Source organism: Tinamus guttatus, unplaced genomic scaffold, assembly GCF_059628265.1.
Source record: "Tinamus guttatus ecotype Peru unplaced genomic scaffold, ASM5962826v1 Tinamus_guttatus_pri_ptg000629l, whole genome shotgun sequence".
Classification (NCBI taxonomy): domain Eukaryota; kingdom Metazoa; phylum Chordata; class Aves; order Tinamiformes; family Tinamidae; genus Tinamus; species Tinamus guttatus.
Genome location: NW_028289163.1, coordinates 292,335 through 313,467, shown reverse-complemented (window position 1 = coordinate 313,467; position 21,133 = coordinate 292,335). Strand labels below are relative to the sequence as shown.

The 21,133-nt window shown below is 69.6% G+C and overlaps 3 protein-coding genes across 6 annotated transcripts; 1 reads left to right on the top strand and 2 right to left on the bottom strand.

Moving 5' to 3' along the window:
* Positions 1-825: 825 nt before the first annotated feature.
* FDPS (farnesyl diphosphate synthase) lies at positions 826-3,152 on the bottom strand. Of its 2 annotated transcripts, none has more exons than XM_088535557.1 (9): positions 3,010-3,152; positions 2,800-2,958; positions 2,268-2,348; positions 2,065-2,187; positions 1,755-1,843; positions 1,497-1,569; positions 1,327-1,404; positions 1,119-1,253; positions 826-1,026 (listed from the first exon to the last, which is right to left on the bottom strand). In XM_088535557.1, the coding sequence occupies exons 1-9, from the start codon at positions 3,130-3,132 to the stop codon at positions 826-828; spliced, it is 1,062 nt and encodes a 353-aa protein (XP_088391683.1). In that variant the 5' UTR covers positions 3,133-3,152. The 2 variants fall into 2 exon arrangements, with proteins under 2 accessions (XP_088391683.1, XP_088391684.1); XM_088535558.1 differs by having other exon boundaries at positions 2,800-2,940.
* Positions 3,153-5,354: 2,202 nt separating this feature from the next.
* On the bottom strand, positions 5,355-9,765 carry HCN3 (hyperpolarization activated cyclic nucleotide gated potassium channel 3). The gene is made up of 8 exons (XM_088535548.1): positions 9,584-9,765; positions 8,780-9,209; positions 7,706-7,867; positions 7,357-7,575; positions 7,116-7,262; positions 6,798-7,038; positions 6,545-6,709; positions 5,355-6,406 (listed from the first exon to the last, which is right to left on the bottom strand). The coding sequence occupies exons 1-8, from the start codon at positions 9,670-9,672 to the stop codon at positions 5,355-5,357; spliced, it is 2,505 nt and encodes an 834-aa protein (XP_088391674.1). The 5' UTR covers positions 9,673-9,765.
* Positions 9,766-10,064: 299 nt separating this feature from the next.
* LOC104575498 (dual specificity protein kinase CLK2) lies at positions 10,065-20,116 on the top strand. 3 transcript variants are annotated; one of them, XM_088535552.1, is made up of 20 exons: positions 10,065-10,212; positions 10,573-10,742; positions 10,832-11,066; positions 12,252-12,348; positions 12,694-12,760; positions 12,896-13,012; positions 13,206-13,372; positions 13,555-13,649; positions 13,943-14,072; positions 14,385-14,467; positions 14,684-14,763; positions 14,966-15,056; positions 18,587-18,664; positions 18,726-18,842; positions 18,909-19,029; positions 19,108-19,236; positions 19,308-19,467; positions 19,601-19,702; positions 19,782-19,899; positions 19,967-20,116. In XM_088535552.1, exons 2-20 carry the CDS (start codon positions 10,573-10,575, stop codon positions 20,111-20,113), a joined length of 2,304 nt encoding a protein of 767 aa, XP_088391678.1. In that variant the 5' UTR covers positions 10,065-10,212; the 3' UTR covers positions 20,114-20,116. The 3 variants fall into 3 exon arrangements, with proteins under 3 accessions (XP_088391678.1, XP_088391677.1, XP_088391676.1); XM_088535551.1 differs by lacking the exons at positions 18,587-18,664; positions 18,726-18,842; positions 18,909-19,029; ... (3 more) ...; positions 19,782-19,899; positions 19,967-20,116 and adding an exon at positions 15,345-15,902 and having other exon boundaries at positions 10,067-10,212; positions 12,255-12,348; XM_088535550.1 differs by lacking the exons at positions 18,587-18,664; positions 18,726-18,842; positions 18,909-19,029; ... (3 more) ...; positions 19,782-19,899; positions 19,967-20,116 and adding an exon at positions 15,345-15,902 and having other exon boundaries at positions 10,067-10,212.
* Positions 20,117-21,133: the final 1,017 nt, after the last annotated feature.

Here is a 21,133-nt window from a genome sequence, read left to right as displayed (position 1 = left end):
GAGCCGGGATGTCGCGGCCGGGATGTCGCGGCCGACGGCGCCGCAGCGAGAGCGGCCCCCCCCTGCCCCCCACCGCGGCCTCGGGGATCCCGGGGGCTCTGCGGCTGCCGCCCCATGGAGGGGGCTCGGCCGCCCCGCGGGGGCTCCGGGAGGGATGCAGCAACCCCCCCCTTCCTCCTCCTCCTCCTCCTCCTCCTCCCTGGCTGCACCCAGCACCCGCGGTGGCCGCCGGGGGCCAGATGTGCACCCCGTCTGCTTCGGGGGGGCTGCTGGCAGCCAGATGTGCAGGCGGCCGCCATCCCGGGGGTGCCCGCGCCCAGATGTGCCACCCGCCCCCCTCACGGGCCCGCCCGGGCCCAGATGTGCGGCCCCGCTCCAGGGGAGGGGGCTGCTCGTGGCCCGATGCGCCCCCCCCCCCCGCCCCGCTCCCCGTTCACCTCCGTGCGCGGCGGCGGCGGCGGCGGCTGCGGCGACTGCGGCTGCCGGGGGGGCGGAGCCTCGTCCCGCCCCGCCCGTGCCCCCCCCCGCCGCTCCGCACCGGCCCCCGCCCATCACGGTCCCTTGTCCCCCCCAACCCCCCCCGCGACCCGGTCCTCCCCCCCCTAAAAAACATCCTCCCCCGTCCGCCCCAAACAGCACCAAATCCTCTCCAATAAATCAATAAATTATCTTTATTGAGACACACCCCAACCAGGGCACCTGCCACCCCCAGCCCTTTGTCACCGTCCCCAGGAGGCAGAGCCGAGGGTGGCACCACCACGGGCCCCGGAGCCTCCGCTGTCCCCGCGGCCACCACAGTCCAAGCGCGGGAGCCCAGCCCCGCTGTCACTTCTGGCGCTTGTAGATCTTGCGCGCGAGGCCCAGGAAGATGTCGGCGGGGAGGCTGCGCGCGTGCTGCGCCACCAGCGCCTGCAGCCGCGCGTAGCTCCGCTCCTCGTACTCCTGGAAGGCGGCCCGCATGCCCACGGCCTCGTAGAGCTCCTTCACCTTGGCCACCTTCTCCGGCTCCTTGCGCCCGTAGTTCTCCTGAGGGGAGGCCCAAGGCAGGAAGGGTGAAGAGCAGCGCCCAGGGGCGCCCCCGGCCCCGCTCGCTGCTGCTCCGGGAGCGGTGACGTTACCTCCAGGATCCGCCTCTGCTCCGGCGTCACGCGCCGCAGACACTCCACCACCAGCCAGCTGCACTTGTTGTCCTGGATGTCGGTGCCGACCTTCCCCGTCACCTCGGGGTCCCCAAAGCAGTCCAGGTAATCGTCCTGGGCGGGAGCAGAGCGGCTTCAGGCCCAGGAAGGAGCTGGGGCACCGAGGGGACAGGGCGGCAGCTCCTACCTGCACCTGGAAGAACTCGCCCATCTCCAGCAGGATGGCTTTGGCGTTGGCGTGTTCCTCCTCGCTGTCAATACCAGCCTGGAGGAGGAGGGAAGGAACCAAACCCTCCTGGGGCGTTTGTCACCCCCGCCGCAGTGTCCCCAGCTGCCGCCGCTGTCCGCACGACTCACCATGTACATGGCAGCGGCCACCGGCAGGTAGAAGGAGTAGAAGGCCGTCTTGTACTTCACGATGGCCTTGTACCTGTGGCAGAGGCACCCGGCCCGTCACGGAGCCCTGGCCACCCTCCCCGCGGTGACACGGAGGGAGATGAGGACAAGGAGCCACCCCCAAAGCAGCTCCCGGCTGCGCGGGGAGAACAGCCCTCCTGGAAGCCTCTCCCGGAGGCCACGGGAGCCCAAACGGGGCCGGAGCCCCCCGGCTCTCACCTCTGCTCGCTGAAGCGGCTCAGATCCACCCGGTTGACGGGAGCCGTGATGAGGTCCAGGGCCTGCCCGAGCTCCGTCTGGTAGGCGGTCTGGGGAGGAAAGACTTACGGATTTATCCTCGCCCTTGCGTCCCCTGGAAAAAGAAACCCCAAGAGCCTCCTGGAAACGCCAAGCCAGGCTCCGCTCCAAGGAGCATTTTTTGGCAGGCTGCCCCCAAAGTTAAGGGCAGAGCGGGGATTCGGTGACCAGGAGGGGAGCGGCACCAGGCGCAGACACGTGTGCGGGGAGGGGGCACAGAGGGGCTGCCCACCTGCAAGAAGAGCTCCAGCAGGTGCAGGTAGTAGGGCTGCTGCCCGCAGTACTTCTTGAGCAGCCGGTAGACGGTCGACTCGAGCAGGAAGGCGTCGTTGACGGCGTCCAGCCCGATGCCGTCCTGCACGGCGCGGAGGGAGCCGCGTGGGCACCGCGCGCCCGGCACGGCGGCGCCCGCCCGCCCCGGCGCCCCCCGCTCACCTTCTTGTACCAGCAGGGCTGGCCCCGGCGCGTCAGGGACGAGTCCATGATGTCATCGGCCACCAGGAAAAAGGCCTGGAGCTGCAGGAAGGGCCGTCAGGGGGGAGAGGGGGCCTTCCCGCCCCACAAACGACCCTCACACCCCCCTAGAGCCCCCCCATCTCCTCCCAGACCCCCCATCTTACCCCTAGATCCCCCCACAGACCCCCCATCTCCCCCCAGGACCCTCCACCCCCCAGACACCCCCCACATCTCCCCTCAGGGCCCCCATCTGCCCCCAGGGCAGATCTCATCTGCCTCATCTGCCTCATCTCCCCCCGACACCCCCATTCCCCCCCAGACCCCCCATCTTCCCCCAGGACCCTCCCACCCCCCCAGACACCCCCGTTCCCCCCAGACCCCCCATCTTCCCCCAGGACCCCCCCACCCCCCAGACACCCCCCGCTCCCCCCCTCGGGGTCCCCCTCTCCCCTCAAGACCCCCCCTCTCCCCGCGGGTCCCTCCCTCCCTCCCTCCCGCCGCGGGCTCTCACCAGCTCCACGCACCAGCCCACGGCCATGGCGCAGCGCAGGCTCTCGTCGTCGCGGCCCCGCGGCCCCGCCAGCTCCCGGAACGCGGCGAGCAGGGCCAGGCCGCGGTTGTTCTTGCCGCCCGGCGCGTTGTAGCGCAGCACCTGCCGGCGCGAGGCGCGCTTAGCGCGGCCCCACGCGCGCCGCCGCCGCCCCACGCGCGCCGCGCTCACCTCCTCCAGCCGCTCCACGGCATCGCCCACCTCCGCGTGGCCGCGCTCGCCCGTCAGGTCGCGCACGACCTGCGGGAAGAAGCCCACGAAGGCCGCGCGCTCCGCGTCCCCGGCCGCGCTCATGGCCGCGCCCACGGCGCCGCGGCGGCGCGGCCCTTTTGAGGCGGCCCCGCGGGAGGCGGCGGCGCGGGGCATGCTGGGACACGTAGTTCGCGGACGCCGCGCGGCCCCCGCGAGCCGCCGCGCGCGGACTACAAGTCCCGGCGTGCTCCGCGCGGGAGGGCGGTGGGAGGGAGGGGCGGGGCGGGGCCGCCGCCGGCCTGCGCTCATTGGCCCGCTCCATCGTATGAGGATGGGCCCAAGGGGGGCGGGCCAGTGAGAGGGCGAGGGGGGCGGGGCTCGGCTTTGCGATTGGTGGAGAGGGAGGCTGGGGCGAGCGCGCGCGCGTGGGCGGCCCGGGGAAGGGCGCGCGTGGAGGACGCGCGCGTGGGTTGCAGCGCGCGGCGAAGGGTGCAGGCGTGGGGTGTGCAGCGGTGCAGCGCACGGTGCTCGCGTGCGGTGCAGGGTGCAATGCAGGGTGCAGGGTGCATGCGTGGGGTGCAGGGTGCAATGTAGAGTGCATGCGTGGGATGCCGGAATGCAGTGCACGGTGCATGCGTGGGGTGCAGCGTGCATGCGTGGGGTGCAGCTGCAGGCATGCAGCGCAGCTGTGGGCCGCGGAATGCGGGTCGGAGCTCGGCCGCGCTGGATGTTGCCTGCTCCAAGCGCTCCGGCGCGGAGGTGTCGGGAGCCGGGCGCTCCCAGCGCTGCCCCTCTCCTGGGCGCTGCCCCGCTGATTGGCAATCTGCGCCTGAGCCGCCCTAAGCCCTTAATCGCCGCTAACCCCGGTTTAATCAATCCCAGCCTCGCTGCCGCCCAATCCCCCGGCAGCCGGCGCTGCAGGACGGCGCTTTCCCACAGGATGCTCCGGGCCGGGTGACTTTCCCACCCTGTGGATGGGCCAGCTCAACATCCAGCTCCGTCACGGCCTCCCGGCTGCTGCGCCGGCTGCTCCGGGACAGCATTCCCGCTGTTCTGGATGTGTTCGGTGTTCCCACTGCTGCTCCCACGCAGCATTCCAGCTTCCCTGGGCACGGTGCTGCTGCTGCCAGTGCTGGGCGTTAATTCCCGCTGCTCGGCCCACGCGGATCAGTGGGGTCGGATCACGTCTCCGGCCAGTCGCAAGACCCGTGCAGTGGAACCAGATTCCCAAGGAAAAGCTCTTCCCGCCTCGGCAGCCTCGGAGCGGCTGGTGCCGCAGCTGGGCCCGGAGCCGCCAGCACGGCAGGATGCCGGGGGGCACCTGCTCCGGGCGGTGTAATCTGGAATAATCAAATTAGAGAGAAAGCGCTAATGAGCTCCCATCGCATCATGTGTCATGGAGCCTAATTCCCGCTGGAGCCGCATTCCCATGGGCAGTGGGGCAGCCCCAGGCCCTGGTGTCTGCGGTGCCGAGGGCCAACCAAGGCCTGGAGCGGGACGGGACCCCGGAGCGGGACCGGGATCCTGCCACCCGCCCGGGCACGGTGGCCTGAGCGCCCCGGCCCGCCCTGCGCGTCATGACCTTCCCTTTAATCTATTTAATGCCTAAAGTCCCCTGCAATCAAGCCACATCCGAGGCTCCCTCCATCCCCCCAAGTTAATGAAGCGAAGGGGAAAACGATGGAGATTAAACATTAATCTCCCCGAGGGCCCAAGGCAGGAGGGGGGGTTTGGGACAGGGACCTGTCACCAGCAGCGCTGGGAAGGGAGAGAAGCAAGCACCCCAGCCCAGCTCCGGATCGCTCTTTATTATTGAAACCCATTATGTACAACGACCAAAAAAATAATAATCATCATAATAATAATTAATAAATAAATTAAAAAACGCTTTTAAACTCTCTGCAATATGAAAACTACAAGCTCTGTACATCAAGTGCAAGAGTAGGGGGGATCGTGGTCCTTGCGGAGCGGCGCCGGAGCCGGGATGCGGCCGAGGAGCCGCCGGGCCCCGGCGGGACGGGGCCGCGTTGGCGTCGGCGCCAGGAGGCAGCGCCGGCCGCTCGCTCGCGGTGCCGCCGGGAGCGGGGAAGCTTGCGCAGCGCGGCGGGACGGGGAGGGGGGCACGGACGGACACGCTACTCTAACCGGGAACGCGGTGGGGCCCAAAGCGACACCGTAAGCGGAGCTCGGCTGAGCCACGACGCACACACACGCGGCGGCGAACTACTGGCTCCGGCAGCGCCGGGAGCAGCTCCCGGCTCGGCGCCCTCCGGCTCCATCCCGGCCGCAGCCGGGGCTTTTCCCGGGCGGCCCCCGGCGGCCGCTCACATGTTGGCCGGGAGCTTGGGCTTCCCGGGCTCCGGCTCGGGGCTGAAGGCGACGGAGCCCTTGCGGGAGGCCGGCTGGCGGGGGGCGGCCGGGCCGCCCGCGCGGCTCCCCGGGCCCGGAGGCAGCTGGGGCGGGCGGGAGGCCCCCGCGCCCGGCTTGGCCACGAGTCCGGCCACCGACGGGGAGGAGCGGCGCGCCAGGTTGCCGGCCGAGCGGCGGCCGCGCTGCAGGGAGCCGCCGTCCGCCGGCGGCGCCGCCTTATGGGGCAGCAAGGAGGGCTGCGAGGCCGAGAGCAGGCGGCCGTCGTGGCTGAGCCGCCCGCCCGGCAGCCCCGGGACGCTGCGGTGCTTGGCCAGCCCCTGCGGGTGCAGCAGCAGGGACACGTGGGAGCCGCTGGCCCGGGACAGGCTGTAGTGGAGCGTTCTCCCCGGCGGCAGCGCCGGCTCCGAGCCGGGCGACGGGGCCGCCGGCGGCTGCGGCAGCGGCGAGGCGGAGAGGGAGGCGCCGCGGGAGCCGGCGAGCGGCGCCTGGGAGCCGGGCGCAGGGTCCCCCCGGGGCGCCGCGCGCGGCGGCTGCGCCCGGGCCGCGCCGGGCTCCGCGGGCAGCAGCGGGGAGGACGGCGACGCCGCCGCCGGCGTCTGCAGGTGGGACTGCGGCCCCGAGACGGAGCCCACGGACGGGGGCCGGGACGAGCCGGCCAGGCTGGGCTGGGAGCGGCGCGAGGGCCGCGGCAGCAGCGCGGCCTCGGGCGAGAGCGGGCTGCCCACGGAGGAGGGCGGCAGGAAGATGTGGGCCTGCAGGCTGTGCTGGTGCGTCAGCGCGATGGCCACGTTGGTGGTGGCGGCGGCCGTCTGCAGGGGCGCGTGCACCAGCGGCTCCCAGATGACCGGCTTGCCGCTCAGCTCCCGGCCCACGGCCACGTGCTGCAGGTCCTGGATGCTGTGGGCCACGTCCTGGTCGTGCTTCACGATCTGCTGGATCATCTCGGTGTTGATGGAGCCCGTGCTGTGCTCGGCGCGCTTGCGCAGCAGGATGGAGTTCTTCTTCCCTGGGGGAGAGGCCATGGGGCAGGGTGAGCACGGGCCACCAAACGCCCCATCGGTTTAGCCAAGGAGCATCCCAGCTCCTTGTCCTGCCCATCCCGTCCCCGATCCCGCAGGGCCAGCCAAGCCGGGGCGCCCCTCACCTATGCGGTCCAGGCGGTCCATGGCGACGGTCTCGAAGGCGCGCCGCATCATGGGGTACTCCTCGAGCACCTCGTTGAAGTTGTCCACCGAGAGCGAGTACAGGCGGCAGTAGGTGTCCGCCCGCACGCTGGCCGTGCGCCGGCCCCGCGTCAGCAGGCAGATTTCTGGGGGACACCAAGGCGGGCGTCAGCGTCGCGGGGCCCCCCGGGAGGGCCGTCCCCTTCCAGCCGCTCTCCGCACCCCCGGCCTCACCCCCGAAGTAGGAGCCGTCGGACAGCTTGGTCTCCTTGTTGCCCTTGGTGAGGATGCTGACCACGCCGTGCTGGATGAAGTACATCTTCTTGCCCACGGTGCCCTCGCGGATGATGAAGTCGCCGGGCTGGAAGACCTCGAAGCGCAGCTTGGTCAGCATGGCCGTCACGAAGTTGGGGTCTGCATTGGCGAACAGGGGCATGTTGGCCACCAGGTTGCGGCAGTTGAAGTTGATGATCTCCTGCGGGACGAGGCGGCGGTGAGCGGAGACGCAGCCGCAGCGCCGCGGCGAGCGCGGCCCCCCGGCGCCGCCGCTACCTCCTTGAGCGGCTCGCTGAGCTCGCCCAGGATGTTCTCCTCGTCGAACATCTTGCCCTGGTAGCGGTGCTCGTAGTACTCGTGGATGCGCTGGCGCGTGTCCCCGGGCAGCTTGTGGAAGGACATGTACTGCTCCACCTGCTTGTACTGCGGGAGGACACGGAGCGGCGCGGGGCCGGTCGGAGCGCGCCCGGGACAACCCCAGCGCCCGCGGGGCACCGGCCCCTCCGGCCCCGCTGACCTTCTCCTGGTACTGGCGCCGCGACGAGTCCAGCGACTGGATGAGGGCGGTGGCGTGGCCGATGAACATGGCGTAGCAGGTGGCGCCCACGATCATGCTGAGCATGGTGAGCCACACGTCGGTCATGCCCTCGGGCGCCTGCTGCCCGTAGCCGATGCACAGCATGTGGCTCATGGCCTTGAACAGCGCGTGCGAGTACTGCCTGCCCCACGAGTCGTTCTGCAGAGGAGGCAACCGAGACCCTGCCCAGCCGCCCCGGGCGGCCCGGGGGGGACGGCGCGTCCGCCGCGGGGGACGCCCGCAGCCCGGCCCCGCGGGACGCAGCGGCCGCGGCGCCGCCGGGACTCACCACCATGCGGTTGATGGAGACCCAGCAGTCGTCGGGGAAGTCCTGCAGCATGGGCACCAGGAACTGCAGGCAGCCGTCCCAGTGGCACAGCAGCAGCATCATGCCGATGAGGTTGAAGATGCGCACCACGGCGCTCGCCAGGTCGTACGTCATGTGGAAGATCTGCGGGAGCGGAGCTGCAGCGAGCGGCTCCGCGGGGGTCCACAGGGATCCCCAGGGATCCCCGCGGCTCTGTGGGCTCCCCACGGCTCAGCAGGGATCCACACGGTTCCATGGGCTCCCCACGGCTCCGCAGGGATCCCTGTGGCTCCGTGGGCTCCCCACGCTCCGCAGGGAACCCCACGGCTCAATGGGCTCCCCATGCTCCGCAGGGGTCCGCGCGGCTCCGCAGGGATCCCTGCAGTTCTGTGGGCTCCCCACACTCCACATGAATCCCCGCGGCTCCGTGGGCTCCCCATGCTCTGCAGGGCTCCCCCCGGCTCCATGGGCTCCCCCCGGCTCCATGGGCTCCCCCCGGCTCCATGGGCTCCCCACGCTCCACAGGGATCCCTGCAGTTCCAAGGGCTCCCCGCAGTTCCGTGGGCTCCCCAAGCTCCGCAGGGCTCCCCGTGGCTCCATGGGCTCCCCGCAGCTCCATGGGCTCCCCGCGCTCCGCAGGGCTCCCCACGGCTCCATGGGCTCCCCACGCTCCGCAGGGCTCCCCGTGGCTCCATGGGCTCCCCGCGGCTCCATGGGCTCCCTGTGGCTCCATGGGCTCCCCACGCTCCGCAGGGCTCCCCGCGGCTCCATGGGCTCCCTGTGGCTCCATGGGCTCCCCACGCTCCGCAGGGCTCCCCGCGGCTCCGTGGGCTCCCCGCAGCTCCATGGGCTCCCCACGCTCCGCAGGGCTCCCCGTGGCTCCATGGGCTCCCCACGCTCCGCAGAGCTCCCTGTGGCTCCATGGGCTCCCCGTGGCTCCATGGGCTCCCCGCAGCTCCATGGGCTCCCCGCGCTCCGCAGGGCTCCCCGCGGCTCCATGGGCTCCCCGCGCTCCGCAGGGCTCCCCGCGGCTCCGCGCGCTCCGCGGCTCCTCACCTCCTCCCACTGGTGGATGTAGCGGATGAGGCGCGAGAGGCGCAGCAGGCGCAGCAGGCTGAGGATCTTGGTGAAGCGCACGATGCGCAGCGCCCGCGCCGTCTTGTACACGTCCGAGTCCACCTGCGTCTCCAGGTCGACGATGAGGAAGATGTAGTCCACGGGGATGGAGGAGATGAAGTCCACCAGGAACCAGCTCTTCAGGTACTTCATCTTGATGGTGTGAGGGTCCAGGATGATTTCCGTGTTGTCCTCCACCACGATGCCGGTCCGGAAGTTCAGCACCAGGTCGGCCAGGAAGAAAGTGTCGGAGAGGACGTTGAAGACGATCCAGGGCGGCGTGTTCTCGTCCTTGAAGAAGGTGATGCCCACGGGCAGGATGATGAGGTTGCCCACCATGAGCAGCAGCATGATGAGGTCCCAGTAGAACCTGCAGGGCGAGAAGGGCCCGGAGCGTCGGGACGCGCCGACGCCGCCGGGATGGGGCCGCGGAGCCGCTCCGGAGCGCCGGGAGCCGCGGGATGCCGGGGCCCTGCTCCACGCCGCACCCCCCGGCCGGGCTTAGCGGGATTGGGGATTTAGCCGCGGGCGGTTACGCAAGCCGAGGGACCGGGGAGGAGGGGAACCGGGACAACCGGGCACGGTGGGGAACGGGGAACCGGGAACCGGGACCGGGGCGGGGGGGACCGCAGGGGCTCCCGGACGGCGCGGGCGGGCGGCGCTCAGCACCGGGGACAGCGGCGGGGGCCGCCGGGGGGCGCTGCGCCGCGGGGCCGCCGGTGCCGCCGGTGCCGCCGGTGCCACCTGAAGTCGCTGTAGGGATGGATGATCCAGAACCCGGCCGACTGCACGCGCCGCTGCTCGATCTCCACCGCCTTGTGGCTGCCGAACATGCGCAGCGAGAACTTGTTCACGGCGGGCTGCAGCAGCGCGCCCAGCTGCCGCCGCACGAACGCGCCGGCCGCCGCCGCCGCCTCGTCGCCCTCCGCCGCGATCGCCTCGGCCGCGCCGTCCGCCAGCCCCGGCGCCTCCCGCCGCGCCTCGGCCGCCATCGCGCTGCCCCCGCGCGCCCTCGCGCCCGCCTGTTGCGGCGGCGGCGGCGGCCCCGGGGCGGCACCGGCGGCGCCCGGCGGCACCGCGCCCCCGGGAGCCCCGCCCACCGCCGCCCGGGGGGCGGGGCCCCGCGCGGGCGGGGCGGGGCGGGGCCGCCGCGCGCGCGCATGCGCCGCGCGTGACGCACTGCGTGCGTGGTGCGTGCGTGCGCGGCGCCGCGGCGGGGGCGGGCGGGCGCGCGCGCGCGGGGCCTGGCCGGGACCCGGATCGGCGGCGCGGGGCGCGGCGGAGCGGCGCGGGGCAGAGCGGGGCCGCCGGGGCCCCCGGCCGCCATCACGGACTTCCTGTGGGACAAGCGCACCGGGCTGGCGGCGAGGACGGTGCGGCGCGCGGCGGCGCGGGGCGGGGCGGGGTAGGCCGCGGCCTCCGCGCCACCGGCCATGGCGGGGGGGGGGAGCGCGGCGCCGCCGCCGCCGCCCCGGCGGGCCCCCGCCCCGGGGGGGCCCCGCACGCGGCTCCCGGGGCCTCGGTTCCCCTCGGCGGCCCCGAGCGGGCCTCGCTCCGCGGCCGCCCTCCCCGTTACCGGCGGCGGTTTTGCCGCCTCCCGGTGCAGCGCGTCCCCGCGAGCCGAGCCCGGGCCCTCCCGCCGCCTCCTCCCCCCTCTCCCGGGCGCCCGGAGGGAGGGAGCCGGGCGCGCCCGCGGCGCCGGTGGCGGCCGGTGACGGGCGCCGCTCCCGCAGATGCCCCACTCGCGGCGGTACCGCTCGTCGGAGCGCAGCAGCCGCGGCAGCTACCACGAGCGCTACAGGGGCCGCAAGCACAAGCGGCGGCGGACGCGCTCCCGGTCGAGCAGCAGCGAGCGCGACCGCCGGCACCGGCGCGAGGACAGTTACCACGTCCGCTCGCGGAGGTGAGTGCCCGGGGGGCCCCGCGCGCCGCGGCCCGCGGCTCCCCGGCCCCGTCCGTGAGCGGCCGCCGCCGCCTGCCGCCCTCCCGCAGCTACGACGACCACTCGGCCGACAGGAGGGCCTACGACCGGCGCTACTGTGACAGCTACCGGCGCAACGAGTACAGCCGCGAGCGCGGGGACGCCTACTACGAGCCCGAGTACCGCCACTCGTACGAGTACCGCCGCTCCCGGGACCGCGAGGGCAGCTACCGCAGCTGCAAGAGCAGCCGGCGTAAGCACAGGCGGAGACGGCGCCGCAGCCGGTCCTTTAGCCGCTCCTCGTCGGTGAGTACCCGTGTGCTGGGCCGCCCCGTAACCTTTCTCTCGCAGGGGGCAGCTGGTGAGTAGAAACCTCCCTTCCTATGGCGCGCGCGGCGCCGGGAGCGGTTCCCGGCGGTCGTCCCGGCACCGCCGGAGGGCAGGCGGCCCCGGGCCCGGTGCGTGTCCGCGCGGCGACGGGAGGGCCCGCGTGCCCCCCGGGGCAGGACGCCCCGCGCGGTCCGTGTCTGCGTCAGGGCCGGCTCCTCCCGGCCGGGCCGCGGTGCAGCCGCCGCCACCTTCCTCTTCGCGCTCGCGTGCGGTTCCGGCCCCGCGCGGTCCTGGGCTCTGCGCGGAGCGCTCCGTGTCGTCCGCTCCGTCCGGAGCGGGGCCGGGATGGGGGATGAGGTCCCGAGGCCGCTGCCCGCTGCCTCGTGGGGCGCTGAGGTGGCAGCGAAGGCAGGAGTTTGCTCTTCTCTGGCATAAATCTCTTACCTGACTCATCTCACGCTGTTCCCTGTTGGGCCTCTGCTTCTCTCCTGGAAGTCGCCCTTCCAGGAGCAGCTTCTTTGGGGGAGGGCTGAGAAAGGAAGGTCGCGGCTGCCCCCGGGCAGCCCCCTGCCAGCTCTCTCTGCTTCTGGATGGATCCTTGTGCCAAGAGTCGCTTCCGAAATCTCTCAGTCCGTCTCTTCCCGCGAGCGCTGGGGCTGGGGAAGCCGGAGCAGGCGGCTGCGGGAGCGGGGGGAGCCCGGCCCTCGGGAAGGGCTCCCCGCTCCGGAGCGGAGCCCGGCGGGCGCCCGCGCGGCCGCCCTTCCTCCCCGAGCCCCGTTAGGAGCAGAGCAGCTCGGCCCCGTTCCGGCCCTGTTCTGGCCATCTCGCTCACACTGGTTCGGGTGGGGCTGTTTGTAGGTTTTTATTTTTCTTTTATTTTTCTTTTTTTTGTTTCTTTTTTTTTTCTTTTTTTGCTACAACGAAAAGCAAACTGTTTTTTTTCTTTCCTGAGCTAGTGTGTTGTATCTTGACATGTTCCCTTGCAATATCCCTATCGTTATATATTCCTCTGTGCCGTATGAATTGGCTGGGAATCTCCTCCTGCAACCCCTCCTCAAACAACCATGTGAATTTCCAAACCACCCCATGCGTGACGCTGGCTGCTGCGCTGGTTTGAAAATGTGATTGGTGAATGCTGAATTCCCGGGCTGCCTGGGCCAGCAGCGGAGTCGACAGAGCAGCAGAAGGGCCAAGAGTGTGGAGGACGACGACGAGGGGCATCTGATCTATCGCGTCGGCGACTGGCTACAAGAAAGATGTACAGCCAAATCGTAACATAATTTAGCTCTCTAGTTAAGCTCCCATCGCAGTCGCAGATCTGTCTTATCTTTCTGTTCCATTTTATTTTCATTGTTTATTAAAGAGAAGCCCTCTCCTTTTCCTGCCCCTTTTGTTAAAGCTCCGTTTATATTTTGCATTGTTACGGAGGCGGCAGGGACGTAGGGCAGCTGCCTTGCGCAGCCGGTGTCGGCGCCCGCTGCCCCGCTCTCCCGAGCCGGGCGCGGGGCGGGCGCTGCCCCCGCTGCATCCGCCTCGTGCTCGCGCTGCGCCCAGGTCGCGCGCGGCCGCTCACGGGCCTCTCTCTTGCTCTCTTCCCTCCCAGACGAGATAATTAGCACCTTAGGGGAAGGCACGTTCGGCAGAGTGGTGCAGTGCGTCGACCACCGCAGGTACCCGCTCGCGCGGAGGAGAAGGAACGGCGCGGCGCGAAGCCCCATTTTCTTGTTTAACGGGGAACGTGGGTGGAAGCGACTCTGCTGCCCGCCCCGCCTGCTCATCCTGTGCTCCCTTCTGCGTCTGCGCAGGGGTGGTGCGCGCGTTGCCCTGAAAATCATCAAAAACGTGGAGAAGTACAAAGAGGCTGCGCGCCTGGAGATCAACGTGCTGGAGAAGATCAACGAGAAGGATCCCGAGAACAAGAAGTGAGTCCGTCTGGGGACGGCGCGGGGAGGAAGGGGCTCCCGGGACGGTGCTGCGTCCTGCGTGGTCGGGCTGGCCCGTGCTCGCTCCGGAGGTTGCCCCGTGGCTGGGAGCGAAGCGGGGAAGCCCAGGCCTGGCGCGGGGCGGACGGCGCCCGGCGTGCGGCTCTGCCCCTCACGGGAGTTTCTCTCTCAGCCTCTGCGTGCGGATGTTTGACTGGTTTGACTACCACGGCCACATGTGCATCTCCTTCGAGCTGCTGGGGCTCAGCACCTTCGATTTCCTCAAGGACAACAACTACCTGCCTTACCCCATCCACCAAGTGCGGCACATGGCCTTCCAGGTGTGCCAGGCTGTGAAGTGTAAGTGTCCTCCGCTCCTCCGTGACCTCCGCGCGGCTCCCGGAGCGAGCCCTCGTCCCGGACCCGATGGCCCCGTTCCTGATGCTCCTGTCCGAGCCTGTGGGGCTGCAGGGTGCCAGCGGGAGCCGAGGGAGCGGGGCCGGGTGTGCGGGCCGTGACGCTGCCTCCTCCTGCCTCCTCAGTTCTGCATGACAACAAACTCACGCACACTGACCTCAAGCCGGAGAACATCCTCTTTGTGAACTCGGACTACGAGCTCACCTACAACCTGGAGAAGGTAACGAAACCTCCTGCTTTTCGGAGCCTTGGGTTGCCTGGGGCCCTGAGCTCGGCGCGGGTGGAGGTGGGAGGTGGCCCTTGGCGCCGCGGGTTGGAACAGTGACATCCCGGCTGGTTTGGCGTCTCCCCGTGCCAGCTGAGCTCTGGAGACCTCAGGGTGACAGTGCGGGTGGCGCTGGGGAGCAGCTGCCAGCCCCAAAGGTGCCCTCCAAAGCAGAGCCCTCCTGTGTCCCCTTGGCTAAGCCCGCCCGGTGACAGTCCCCAGTAACTGATACCCCTTCCCTCTCCAAGAAGCGGGACGAGCGGAGCGTGAAGAGCACGGCCATCCGAGTGGTGGACTTTGGCAGTGCCACGTTTGATCACGAGCATCACAGCACGATCGTCTCTACCAGGCATTACCGGGCCCCCGAAGTCATACTGGGTAGGTGCCGCGGGCTGCTGTTTGCCCCGAGGCGTCGGGCACGGCCTGGGGGTTGGGAGCATTTGCCCCGTGTCACTCGGTGTCCTGGGCACACGCTGGGGTGGGAAGGGCCTTACGGGAAGGGGCTCCCCAGTGGCGTTTTGTGGGAGTGCCAACGACCTGTAAGTGGGAGCCTTGGCCTGGCTGGGCTGTGCGCTGCCCCAGCAGGAGGGGAGAGCTTCCCTTAGCTGCTCGTTTGCTTTGTGCAAGGGGGAGGACGCGGGGCTCCGGGGCGGTAACTGATCTGTCCTTTCAAACGCCCTTGTCTTGCAGAGCTTGGCTGGAGCCAGCCCTGCGACGTGTGGAGCATCGGCTGCATCATCTTTGAGTATTATGTGGGTTTCACCCTGTTCCAGGTGAGAACCGGGGGCTGCGTGGCCACCTCACAGCTGCTGGAAGAGGAATCCCGGCTGTCTCCAGCCAGGAGCCCCGGAGATCCCTCCATCACTGCAGTTTGGTAGTGATGCCCCAGCTGGCCAGGAAGGGATCCCGAAACGGGGGAGAACCCGGGGCTGCAGAGGAAAACTACGGAAACCTGTTCCATGCCCCTCCTCTACCTTTATTTCCCTCAGACACATGACAACCGGGAGCACTTGGCCATGATGGAGAGGATCTTGGGGCCAATTCCTTCTCGGATGATCCGGAAGACGAGGTGAGCAAGGCCAGGGGCGCACTGCAGGCTCCACGGCTCTTTCCAGCTTTTCCCACTGGAAACAGTGGTTCTCTTTGGAGGGCTCAAGCTTGGAAGCAGCCTCTAGAGTCACCCAGGCTACCACGGAGCGGGGCTGTCGCCCCAGGCTGCTCCGTGCTCCTTTCTGCTGTAACCTGTTGCCACCTCTCCCTTCCGCTGGCAGGAAACAGAAGTATTTCTACCACGGCCGCCTGGACTGGGACGAGAACACGTCTGCGGGCCGCTACGTCAGGGAGAACTGCAAGCCGCTGCGGGTACGCGGGGCAGGCCGGGGCGCTGCGGCTTTCGGCACCAGCCCCGGTTTTCAGCTTCGCGTGGGCTGTGGAGGTTCAGAGCGGGGTTTCCAGGGCTCTGGTGTGAAGTGGGAAGGTGGCAGCAGCCTGAGCTCAGTGCGAAGGGCGGGAGGAGGTTTGGGAAGGGGGGCAGTGTGTGAAAAGGGGTTCAGTGCTCCTTGCAGTGCCCCCCGGTCCAGGTTTAGGACCAGCAGGGCCCAGGGAGCACACGGTGGCCTTCACCCTGAGCTGTCCCTCCGTGTCCCGCAGAGATACCTCACCTCGGAGGCCGAGGACCATCACCGCCTCTTCGACCTCATCGAGTGCATGCTGGAGTACGAGCCGTCCAAGCGCATCCCCCTGGCCGAGGCCCTCAAGCACCCCTTCTTCGACATGCTGGAGATGGAACCAAGCACAAAAATGTGGGACTCTAGCCGAGACATCAGCCGGTGACGCCACAGGTGCCAGCCTGCCCTCAGATTCTAGCCCCCGTGGAGGCCTGTGTGATTTCTATTCAGACACTTGGTGCTTTTTTTTTTCTTTTTTTTTTTTTTTCCTTTTTTCTTTTTTTATATATATATATATACACACACACACATAAAAGAACTCCCTGGACATGTTTGTAAAGCTGTTAATATGTGAGATACTGTAAATAGCCCATATTCTATATCGGCCTGTGAGCACCAAAGGCCCAAGCTCTGCTGTTGCTGCTGCCCTGCTCCCCGGCGCGTGGCCGTGCTGTAAATACCTCTGTTCACGTGTTGCTTTGTCTCTGGTTCGCTCCTGCCGCCGCCGCCTCGGTGTAAATACTCCAGGACTCGGCTCTCTGTAGCTTCTCTGTTTCCTTGTAAGTTATGAAACTGGTGGGACTGCATGGGAATTATTTTTTGGATCAATGTCATAGCCCATCCCCACACCAGAGTTTTATAAGAATTTTGTACAGTCTTTGTGAAAAATAAATATGAAGTGAATAAACCTTTGGTGTGCGGCTGGCCTGGCAGGAGGCTGTTTCAGCCTCCTCGCTGGGCTCCTTGCCCAAGGCCCTCAGCGTGACGGAGCGCTGCACCCGGCTGCTCCAGGTCCCTTGGGAAGGGGAGGCCGCGCGGTGCTTTCCTTGGCCACGCACGGGGAGGTGCAGGAAGCTGCTGCTTCCCGGCCCCTCGCTAGCACGACCTGCTCTGTCCGCCTGTGCCCGTCCTGCTGTGCCTTCTCAGAGCTGCTCCTGGCTCCCAGCGCTGCAGCTGGCTCTGGGATGAAGCCGGGGCAAGCAGGTTTTGCTGTAGGCAGAGGTGGGAAGATGCTGAACGGGCAGCGTGTCCAGCTGGTGGCAAAGGAAGAGCAGGGGGCCGTGTCGCTGCCCGCAGGACGAGGGCGGCTCTGGGAAGCCGAGGGCCGGGCGTCTGCATCAGCTCCGAGGAACGTCTGGAGTCAGCGGCCAAACAGGCTCTTCCAGCGCCCCGGAACGGCCGCCTGCAGCTTTGAGCTCCTGCCAGGCGCGATGCCGCGGCCACGGCCCTGCTGCGGACGCTGTTCCCGGCGGATCGGCCCAGGAACGGGCCGCGTTCCTGGGAGCGTCGCGCTGCGGCCGGCGGGAAGTCTCCTTGGGGCCGGGACGTGCGCGGAGCAGCTTAGCGCCTCGCGCCCGCACCATCTGCTCGCCGCTGTCCTCGTCCCTGGGGATGAAGGACAGGAGCAGCTTCACCTGGGCGGGGGTGAGACCCCGAGGGGTGACATTGAGTCATTTTCATGTGCTTATGATCCATAAAGAGCTTAGGCTGGGAGCTTTAATCCGCCCGATTGCTCGGGCGGGCAGCGCCGGCCGCGTGGCTCCGAGGAAGGCGCCGCGGCCCCATGAGCGGGAGCAGAGGGAAGAGCAGCTGCCATCAGCCCCCGGGTGAGTAGGTTGAGCAAATAACTCGCCTGCGGCCACCCCTTGGGCTTTACAAGGCAAAACAGAAAGCTGGTATCCAAAATCTGCAATAACAGCTTTGGAGCACCCGGCCGCGAGCGCCGCTCGAGGTGCCAGCTGGCTCCGCTGCAGCGGAAGGGAGTAAACTCGGGTGTGCGACATCGTAAGTCTCTATTCAGGGCTAAGGAAGGATTTTCTCTGAGAGAAGCAGGGAGAGAGAAACCTGCCGTGTGGTTCTGGGGATGCTGAGGAATTGCCTCTCGGGGTGGGGGCAGCGAGTGTCCACGTGCAGCTGGGAGCAGGCGGAATCAGCTAAATCTGGGATTCCTGTAAATAACGGGGCAGGAGACGCAAAAAAAAAAAAAAACACCTCCCCGGGCTGCTTCTTGGGCCGTGAATTCCCCCCCGAGCAGAGGCACAGCAATCCCTGCAGCGCCCCAGGGGTAGCAGGGGCAGCATTTGACTCCCACGGCTGCTTCTGTGGCCGCCTTGTCTGCGTCAGGGCCTCTGCGAGCCCAACGTGCCCGTTCCCAGGTCCATGGAGTCGGTGCTGAAGCCGTTCCGGGAGGTCCCGCTGCAGCAGCTGCTCTGCTGCGGCTTCGCGGCCTCCCTCGAGGACACGGCCTGTCCCGAGCGGGGCGCGGGGCAGCAGCCGCAGGGGCAGAGGAGCCTGGAGGAGCAGTAAGAGCCGCTGCAGCCGCCGCGAGAGCCAGGGGAGCCCGGAGCCCCGCTCCGAGCGCCCGCCGCCCTGTCCAGGCAGCGACGGGACGAGCTCTACGCCGCGAGGAAAGCCGAGCGCGCCGAGCTGCGGAGCCGCCTGCGGGAGAAGTACCGGCTGCCGGCGGTGAGGGCCGGCGGCGGCGGGAGGCTTCTCCCGGCAAGGACGGGGCTGCGGTGCTCATCCGCCCACGGTTCCCTCCACAGAACCAAGTCGACCGGCAGCAGCTGGCGGCCTTCAAGGGCAGGGCGGGAGCAGCCTCGCGCTCCGCGCGGTGACGCGGCCGCTGCGGCCCCGGTACCGCGCGGCGCTCGCAGGGGGCGGCGGCGGGGCCTAGGCCGCACCGGGCCGCGTTGCCATGGGAACGAGCTCCCGGCTTGCACCGCGCGCTCGGGGTGGGGAGGGAGGGCGGGGCGGGAGAGGCGGGGCCTGTACGTGACGTCAGCCCGGGCCACGTGCGCGCGTCACGTGCCCGCCCTCCCCGCGCGCGCGTGCGCACAGCACCCCCTGCGGCGGGGGGCTTCCCTTGCGCCGGGGGGTCCGCCCGTGACGTCGGGGCGGCGACCAATCGGCGGCGACGCGGCGCCGGCGCCGGCCAATCGGCGGCGACGCGGCGCCAGCGGCGACCAATCGGCGACGGCGCGGCAGCAGCGGCGACCAATTGGCGGCGGCGCGGCGGCGGCGGCGGAGCGGCGCCGCCATGGCCGAGCCCGGTAACCCGTTCCAGGTGCGCGGCGGCGGCGCAGCCTAGTCTGGCCCGGTCGGTCCTGGTCTGCTCCGTGTCCCGGTTCCTGTTCCTGTCCCTGTCTCGGTCCCTGTCTCGTTTTGTTCCCGGTTTCGGTTCTGTCCCCGTTCCCGCTTCAGCTCCCGCCGTCTCCCCCGCAGGACCCGGCCGTGGCGCAGCACCGGGCCGGCCCCGAGTATGCGACGCTGGATGTGTACAACCCCTTCGAGAGCCCCGGGGTAAGGCGGCGGCGGCACCGGGCAGCGGCACCGGGCAGCGGGTGCCGGCGCAGCCCCTCAGCGCCGCTTCCCCCCGCAGCCGGACCCGCCGCCGTACCAGCCGCCCGCGGCCGCCGCGCCACCCGCGTGGAGGCCGAGCCCCAGCGAGCCCAAGAACTACGGCTCCTACGGCACGCAGGTACCGGGGGCGGCGGGCGGGCGCGCGGCGCCGCGGCGGGCCCCGGCTCACGGCACCGCGCCGCAGGCCTCGGCGGCGGCCGCCACGGCCGAGCTGCTGCGGCGCCAGGAGGAGCTGAACCGCAAGGCCGAGGAGCTGGAGCGGCGCGAGCGGGAGCTGCAGAACGCCGCGCTCGGCAGCGGCGCCGGTGAGCGCCGGGGCGCGGGGACGGTGCGGCGGGGGCGGCCGCGGATCCGGCTCCCGCTCAGCGCGCTCTGCTCCGCAGCGAGGCCCAACAACTGGCCGCCGCTGCCGTCCTTCTGCCCCGTGAAGCCCTGCTTCTACCAGGACATCCCCGTGGAGATCCCGCCCGACTTCCAGCGCACCGTGACCACCATGTACTACCTGTGGATGGGTGAGCGCCGGCGCGGGCGCCGCGGCGGGCCCCGGTGCGCCCGGCACGGCGCCTGATGCCGCCGCCCGCAGCCAGCACCATCGCCCTCATCCTCAACTTCCTCGCCTCGCTGGCCTGGTTCTGCGTGGAGCCCTCGTCCGGCTCCGGCTTCGGCCTCTCCATCCTCTGGGCTCTGCTCTACACCCCCTGCTCCTTCGTGTGCTGGTACCGGCCCATGTACAAAGCCTTCAGGTGGGCGCCGGGGGGACCTGGGAGCCCCCTCTGTGGCCGGGGCTGCACAAGCCCCTGTGCCGGGGCGCCAGGAGGGCTCTGGCACCGTCGTCTCCGGCAGAGCTGGCCTGACCGTCCCTCCTCTTCCTCCCAGGAGCGACAGTTCCTTCAACTTCTTTGTCTTCTTCTTCGTCTTCTTTGCCCAGAACGTCGTGTACGTGCTGGAGGCCATCGGCATCCCCAACTGGGGCTTCAGGTAGGAGCCGGCCCCGGGCCCGCGGGCGCCGCGGGGGGACGGGAGGCGGCTCCGGGCGTCACCGCCTCTCGTGCCGCAGCGGGTGGATAGTGACCCTCATCGCGCTGCGCAAGAACACGGCCGTGGCCATCCTCATGATCCTCGTGTCCCTGTTCTTCACGGCCGTGGCCGTGCTGGGCGTCATCATGCTGAAAAAGGTGAGGGCGGCGGCGGCAGCGCCGGCAGGACGGGGCCGCGGCGGAGCCCTGACCGCCGCTCCCGCAGATCCACTCCCTGTACCGCCGCACGGGCGCCAGCTTCCAGAAGGCGCAGGAGGAGTTCGCGGCCGGCGTCTTCTCCAACCAGGCGGTGCGCACGGCGGCGGCCAACGCGGCCGCGGGCGCCGCCACCGGCGCCTTCCGCGCGCCCTAGGCCGGGGCGGCCCCGCGTCGCACTTCGCCCGCGGCCCCGGCGGCCCCTCGGCCTCGTCCCGGACGCGGCCGCTGCTCCCGGCCCTGCCCGGGGGTCCCGGAGCCGGCGGGAAGGGGCTCGGAGCGGCCGAGCTCCGGCACGGAGCAGCGGGAGCCTCCTCGGGTCTGTTACAGGGGCGGGAGCAGCGGCTGCTCTTCCCCATGGATCCCGCGTGCCCCCGGCGCTGCCCTGTGTCCCGCTCACTCCCGCGGCGCCCAGGGCTCGCGCGTCTCCTGGAAGCTTTCGCTCTCGTGTCCCTTGCGGCAGGGCCGGCTCCTCCGCCGGGACGTTGTTCCTGTCCCCCGCGGGGCTTGCTCCGGAGGGGCCGGGATGCACCCGCTCCGGCTCTCCTGCTGCTCCCGCTGCAGCGCTGGGACCGGGTGCTCCCGTGTCCCCCGGGCGCTGCAGCCCTGTCCTGCACTGGGTCCCCCTTGTCCCCCCACCCCCTGCTGTGCCAACCGCGACGGCGGCTTCACTTTTTATTTAAGGAATAAAGGAAACTGTGTCCGGCTACACGGCTGCTGCTGGGCCGGGGGGGTGGCGCTGGTTCCGATGGGGCGGTTGGTGCTGGTTCCGGTGGGGATGGCGGTGCCGGCGCCGGGGGTTGGTGCTGGCATGGGGGGGTCGGTGCTGGTTCCAGTGCTGGTGCGGAGGTTGGTGCCGGTTCAGGGATGTTGGTGCCGGTTCTGGTGTGGAAGTTGGTGCCGGTTCAGGGATGTTGGTGCCGGTTCTGGTGCGGGGCTTGGGGCAGGTTCGGGGATGTCGGTGCCGGTGCAGAGGGTCGGTGCTGGTTGGGGGTTGTTGATGCCGGTTCCGGTGCTGGTGTAGGGAGGTCGGTGTCGGTTCCAGTGGGGACATTGGTGCCGGTTCATGGGTCGGTGCTGGTGTGGGGAACTCGTTGCCGGTGGGGGGGAGTTGGTGTCGGTTCGGGGATGTTGGTGCCGGTGCAGAGGGTTGGTGGCGGTTGGGGGTTGTTGATGC

Excerpts from the sequence above, each read along its gene's own strand:
- HCN3 (XM_088535548.1), bottom strand. The coding sequence starts at position 9,672 with ATGTTCGGCAGCCACAAGGCGGTGGAGATCGAGCAGCGGCGCGTGCAG. Across the intron at positions 7,576-7,705 it reads TCTCCATCAACCGCATGGTG|AACGACTCGTGGGGCAGGCA; the intron begins GTGAGTCCCGGC and ends CCTCCTCTGCAG. Across the intron at positions 7,039-7,115 it reads TCAGCGAGCCGCTCAAGGAG|GAGATCATCAACTTCAACTG; the intron begins GTAGCGGCGGCG and ends CTCGTCCCGCAG.
- FDPS (XM_088535557.1), bottom strand. The coding sequence starts at position 3,132 with ATGAGCGCGGCCGGGGACGCGGAGCGCGCGGCCTTCGTGGGCTTCTTC. Across the intron at positions 2,959-3,009 it reads CCGTGGAGCGGCTGGAGGAG|CGCGCCTCGCGCCGGCAGGT; the intron begins GTGAGCGCGGCG and ends GGCCGCGCTAAG. Across the intron at positions 2,349-2,799 it reads TGGGCTGGTGCGTGGAGCTG|CTCCAGGCCTTTTTCCTGGT; the intron begins GTGAGAGCCCGC and ends CCCTTCCTGCAG.
- LOC104575498 (XM_088535552.1), top strand. The coding sequence starts at position 10,573 with ATGCCCCACTCGCGGCGGTACCGCTCGTCGGAGCGCAGCAGCCGCGGC. Across the intron at positions 12,761-12,895 it reads CAGTGCGTCGACCACCGCAG|GGGTGGTGCGCGCGTTGCCC; the intron begins GTACCCGCTCGC and ends GCGTCTGCGCAG. Across the intron at positions 15,057-18,586 it reads AGAACTGCAAGCCGCTGCGG|GACCCGGCCGTGGCGCAGCA; the intron begins GTACGCGGGGCA and ends TCTCCCCCGCAG.